Genomic DNA, 5900 nt, shown 5'->3' on the forward strand with positions numbered 1-5900 from the left:
CACTGTCTCGAGAGCCTTCTCTTCTTGGAATAGGTAGTGTTTTTGAAAGAAAAATTAGAGACAAAAGAAAAATACTTTTGGCACTTCGATATCTAATAGAGGATTGCCTCTCTTTTAAGCTGCTTTTCTGAAGCGGAGACGTTTTTCTCGTTCTTGTTTCTCTGGCTCTGTGGCACTTCATGGTGATGTTCATTACTGGCAAAACAGCTGCACCAATCCATCTGTAACCCCCTCTCCCTCCCAGAGTAAATTCACTTTGGCTGGAACAAGGAGGGCCAAATATTTTGCCAATAACTCAAATCACATGAGAAAGAATGTACAGTGGAACTCAGAAGTCAGAGTACACTTGTGAAAATGCTTCAATATGGCAATTGTTCTCATTTAAGAAAACGTTTTACAAATTATGTCAGCATAACAATTTGAGTGAAAACTATTTAAACAACAGTATGTTTCTCTATTACCCTGCGATTTGTTTTTAATTTCTGCACAATTTCTTACCCTTTTCACATCCCATCAAAAAAAACACCCCTTTACAAAAATGATCAAATAGTTTTGTCCAACAGAAATTACATTAATTCTATAAATTTGAACAAATGTAAAATACATGCGAGACCTTGCCCCAATAAAAATGTGATATGTTCCACCATTTATTTAAAAAAAAAAAAAAAAAAGCACGATTAAATTTTAGTAAAATTTACCTGCATTGTTGAACCTTGTGTAAATGAAGAATACTAAATGCAGTTGTATTTTGTTTCCTTGTTTACCAAAGCACTATTACAAAAACATAATATTGGTATTTTAGTTTGGAGTATAAAATGTACTAGGTATTTAAAAAGTAGCATTCAAAACCACTGCTATAGAAAACAAGCATTTGTGTTCTTGGAATTTTGACCCCAGCATTTTATTTCTACACACAATTAGTGGTATTTTAGTGCCACCTATTGGAAAATGTTCCATCCATAAAACCATGACTTTATTTGACTGCACAAAATTGTAGGTCATTGAAAACATGAACAGCACAAAACTGGGTGAGGTAATAAGTAGGAATTTATTAATAAAAGTGCTTTGTGCATTGTCAGTTTACAGTTGGACAAAAAAAGATCATCAATAAATTAAGATGAAACTGAATGTCAGAGAAACCAATGTCACTCTTCATTATGATATAAACATTTTGGGATCAATATTAGCATGTCATGCATAATCTTGTTCTCCATGTTACAGTGAGCTAGGTGCAGTCTTTAGTCAAGCTGACCTAATAAGATTTATTGCATATAATGTATTCTAGTAAACAAAATTTATACTAAAGTAATTTAGTGAAATTCTTCACCAACATTTCAGCATTATTGCTATCAAAACAAATAGACTGCATGTGAAAAACAAATTTCAACTTCCTCATTTGACAGTCAAAGATGCTTTTGCGCACACACCCTTCAACCAACAGTTTCAAAAGGCATGCTTTTGATTGAAGAATTCACCCTAAAAAGGTTATAGAAAATGTGTTCAACTTCACTTAAAAAAAATTCAAATGATTCTTCTGTTTTACCAAGGCATTAATCTGTGTTACGTATTTAGATGGTTCTCTGGTGTCCATTAGTCAGATCTGTGAGAGGATAAAAAAAAAACATGTTGGCATGAAGTTCAGATCCGTTTTGATATGCGGGGACCCCCTCTTTGGATCTCCTGCATAATGGACTGGACCACCTCAGAGGTCGTGCCCTGACCTCCCAAGTCAGCTGTGTGCAACTGCAGGGATATAGTGAGTTATTCATACTGTATAATAAAAAAAAGGTATATAATATAAATCAAATACTTGAACACCATTTATATTGATAATGCATCATACCTGAGTTTCAGACAAAGTTTTCAGAACTGCATTTCGAATCATACTGGCATATGCATGAAGTCTAAAAACAGGAAAGATAGGTCAGAAATAAAAGCAAAACATGGATTTAACAAAAAGAGCCATTTGGAGAGGATGTGTGCACACTGTTCTGGTCCATTTAGTGTTGAAAATGCTTCCTGCAATGAAGTGAATGAAACAGAGTACAAACTTTTTATGCATGCATTATGTCCTACAATGCATTGGTGATACATTAAGAAGTGGAATTTCATAAGAACATATTTATACACGCACTTTAAGTGATCAAGCATCAGGCAGCTGGCCAGCAGTGTAGCGGTGGGGTTTGCAATATTTTTGTTTGCGATGCTTTTTCCAGTGTTCCTTGTGGCCTATAAAAGAGCAAAGGATGTGCTCTCTATTCAGCCTATCAGCGGTCATATTGTATAACTAATTTCTGCTCTTACTTACGGTCTCAAAAACAGAATAGTCCTTGCCGTAGTTTACTCCAGGTACCAAACCTGGACCTTCAACAAGTCCAGCACACACATTGCTCACTATGTTTCCATAGAGATTAGGCATCACCATAACATCAAACTGCTGGGGCTTAGAGACCAGCTATACAAACAGAAACATATAAAGTTTCTTTTTTTACAATGACTAATCCACTTTTAGCCCGTTTCTGTGGGCCATATGTGAAAATGTATCCCTAAATCCCTAGTGTTTACGACAGCATGAAATGTTCCTATACATAAAACAACTGTAGAGCAACATTCATACACCTGCATAGAGGTATTATCCACAATCATATTTTCAAATGTGATATCAGGATATCCAGCTGCCACCTCCTTACAGCATTGTAGGAAAAGACCATCACCAAGCTTCCTGTTTAAAATACATAACCAAGTGGTGATTTGCAAGTTATTACAAAAATGGCTAAGAGAAGTTAGTTCTACCAAAAGTTCTAGCATAATTTGTTTGCAGATGCCACTTGGTTTCAAAATAGTTTCGGTTTAAATGCATGTTATCTAATTGATCAAATTTTATAAAGTAATGTTTTGCCAGATGATTCAGTGCTTCAAATATAAAACAGGGGGAGTTTAAAGCCATTTATAAGTAAAGAGTTACTCACATGATGTTAGCTTTGTGCACAGCAGTGACCTTGCGGCGCCCTTCCTCCCTGGCTAAGTTAAAGGCGTATTCAGCAATCCGCAATGAATTCACACGAGTTATTATATTTAGACACTCCACCACCCCTGGAACATTCTGGAAGAGAGGAGACGAGATAAGACAAGTCCAGAAAAGATTATATTTATTCGAGCATAATTGGTGTCCTAAAACTGTAAGAGATACAAACACCCAGACCTCATGCTCCAAGCTGCTGTATTCTCCTTCAGTATTCTCCCTAATGATGATGATGTCAATGTCTTTGTGGTGGGTCGGGACTCCAGGAAGAGACTGACAATGCATCACATTAGCATACAGGTCCAAAGATGTTCTGTGGGAGTGCAAATTAAAACCATCAGGGTTACACGCCATTCAGAATTGAAATGAGATTGCCTTTTAAATTCCAGTTCAATTCCTATTTTTGAATTGAGGCAGCAAACAGAATTCTAGAAGAATTCAAATGGAATGAAATTTAAATACGTTCATATAGTGTTGTAAATTTCAATTTTCAGTATGAATTACCCATTAAAATGTTATCGTAAACAACAAATGGGACATTTCCAGACACATATAATAGTTAAATTAAGAATTTTGCCAAATGACCATGTTCAGGCATGCAACTTTGAATGACACAAGCTGATAAAATCTTTGAACTTGTTATCTGTTATCATATGTGAGCGAGCTGATTGGCTATGTCAAGCCAATCGGCTCACATGGTGTACGCTGGTAGGTCCTTCATCAGCTTGCTTTCTTTGAGTAATATGTAAATTGGTTGCACAGCAGTACGCTGCAAATTTTCTCTGAAACCCTCCACATGTCTAGAACTGCTACATGGGGATTGTATTAACAATATGTCTAATTGTGCAGCAGCATGTCTACATGCTTAATTTGTTTGTGTATGTTCTAGCAGCAGCATAGCAGACCTAGTCAGACAAGACATATATCCTATCAATATGCCATACCCACATTAACATGCTGAATCTTTCCTAAAGCCGTCATGACTGAACTCTGATTAATATGAATACACAGTCTGAATTGACCACAGATAATCAAAGCATCTTACCGAAGCACATGGTTCGTGGATTTATAAGATGGAGGAAGGTTGTGATTGGTCTCTGTTACCTGTAAAAACAGAGCTAGACTAATACCACATACATAAACATTTCTTTTGTTAACATTGACACAAATGCACTATATGCCCATGCCCACCCTTAAGTGCTACTCCATTCCGTTTGATTGCAGTAATAGCATACTTGATATCATCCTCTGTAGTAGTAGCTGAAGCTACCTTGACAATCTCAAAATTCACTGGGACACAGCAGAATCTGTGAATATCATTACATTCAGAACAAAAAGAACACTTTATTTTGACATTAAGGACAGAATACTTACAAAAGAGCTTTACAGAACACCTTATCTTCAAACCTGAAAAGTTCTCTGACGTGGTTCAGAAGTTCAGGCCCAATACCATCACCAGGGATCAAAGTCACAGTGTGTCTGCCTCCATATTTAGCAGGTGGCGGCTGATGAGCGGAAAGCAAATCAGAGACTTTACAAGAGAAATCCAAAGCTCTGATATAATGTATGGATAAATTTACATACTAGTGATTAGTTAATTGGGTTTTCAATTGTATGACATAATTGTCATACATATATTCAAGTTACCAGGCTGATCAGTGCATCAAAATGCATCTCTGCCATTTGATCTGATCCAAATACCTGAACATGATCTGCTTATTTATTTATTTTTTGTGACTGGCTAAGACTTTTTGTACTAAAACACCACAAATCTAACACACACGCTTTAAGCTCATATTACGCAGAAGCAGTACTCACAATAGTCTGGGCGTGGTTGGTTGTTGAGGTATGGGAGAATCAGAGAGAGTAAACAGGAGTAGAGAGTCAGTGAAAACCAATTTTGCTAGGCTAATGCTTACACAAATTAGCTTTTGTATTTAAGCAAGCAAAAGTAGAGAAGTTGTTGTAAACACAATGCTGAAAAAATGACATTACAAAAAACTGCTTGATAAGGAAATGTAGCCTTAATGCTAAACCTGTTAAACTACAATTTGATTGTGTAAGTTACACAATTTACAGAAACACTATACAGTAATAGTCCTTAAATTTGAAGAATTTCAGTTAGATGGACAGTTAATTTTAAGATAAGATAATAGGGTACCATGGGGCTAAAGGCACTTTTGATTTTGACACTGCAAAATATTCCAGATCCACGAGATTGTTGCGTGCAATGTCTAAAGTTTGATTTTAAGGTAATTTAATCTAATAATTTTTTTTTAAATGTTGAAAATACAGTATTTGTAGCTCATGAGAATCCCTGAAATGATCACATTTATTTTTAGACATAATACCTATTTGTCATTTTAAGTTTTGCTCAAGGTCATTAAATCAAACATTTTTAAAATGTTTCCAATAAATAGAAGGTAAAAAGCCCCACTGTTGCAGGAGCTAAAGGCCCCTATATAGATTTGTTATGAAGAATGTTCAGAGTGAGCTCACACGGAGTGATCCAATCACAATGAAGATTAATATGCATTTCTGGGTGGATTACTTGTGAATTTTAATTTGTAATCAGTACCTGGTTAGCTTTTGTAATCTAATCCAATTACTTTTGGATTACCTAATTACATTTTGTCAAAACCCTTTTCTGAAATGTTTATTTATTTGAATAAGCATTATGTACTACTGAAAAAGGCAACCTGCAGTCTCAAAAATATTTGCCTAAATCTTGCCCTATAACTTCTGTCCCTATATTTACACAATATCACTTTAAATGCCCAGTGGGCCTTTTACCCCAAATTAAAAACAATAAATAAATTATATAATAAAAACCTTCTGTTATTATTTCTTTTTAACTAATTATGTTGCTCCCTCATTC

At 35.4% G+C, this 5900-nt stretch overlaps 1 protein-coding gene across 1 annotated transcript; it reads right to left on the reverse strand.

Annotated features, from left to right (window-relative positions):
* Positions 1 to 1074: 1074 nt before the first annotated feature.
* On the reverse strand, positions 1075 to 4705 carry LOC127618429 (isocitrate dehydrogenase [NAD] subunit gamma, mitochondrial-like). The gene is made up of 11 exons (XM_052090863.1): positions 4670 to 4705; positions 4430 to 4527; positions 4197 to 4329; positions 4068 to 4126; positions 3203 to 3335; positions 2970 to 3103; positions 2620 to 2722; positions 2309 to 2455; positions 2135 to 2229; positions 1844 to 1904; positions 1075 to 1743 (listed from the first exon to the last, which is right to left on the reverse strand). The coding sequence occupies exons 1-11, from the start codon at positions 4703 to 4705 to the stop codon at positions 1639 to 1641; spliced, it is 1104 nt and encodes a 367-aa protein (XP_051946823.1). The 3' UTR covers positions 1075 to 1638.
* Positions 4706 to 5900: the final 1195 nt, after the last annotated feature.

Source organism: Xyrauchen texanus, chromosome 25, assembly GCF_025860055.1.
Source record: "Xyrauchen texanus isolate HMW12.3.18 chromosome 25, RBS_HiC_50CHRs, whole genome shotgun sequence".
NCBI lineage: Eukaryota > Metazoa > Chordata > Actinopteri > Cypriniformes > Catostomidae > Xyrauchen > Xyrauchen texanus.

Coding starts and splice junctions, on each gene's coding strand:
- LOC127618429 (XM_052090863.1), bottom strand. CDS start 4,705: ATGGCAGAGATGCATTTTGATGCACTGATCAGCCTG. Junction 2,456..2,619: donor TGGATAATACCTCTATGCAG/GTGTATGAATGT, acceptor CTGTTTGTATAG/CTGGTCTCTAAGCCCCAGCA. Junction 1,905..2,134: donor CTGATGCTTGATCACTTAAA/GTGCGTGTATAA, acceptor TCCTGTTTTTAG/ACTTCATGCATATGCCAGTA.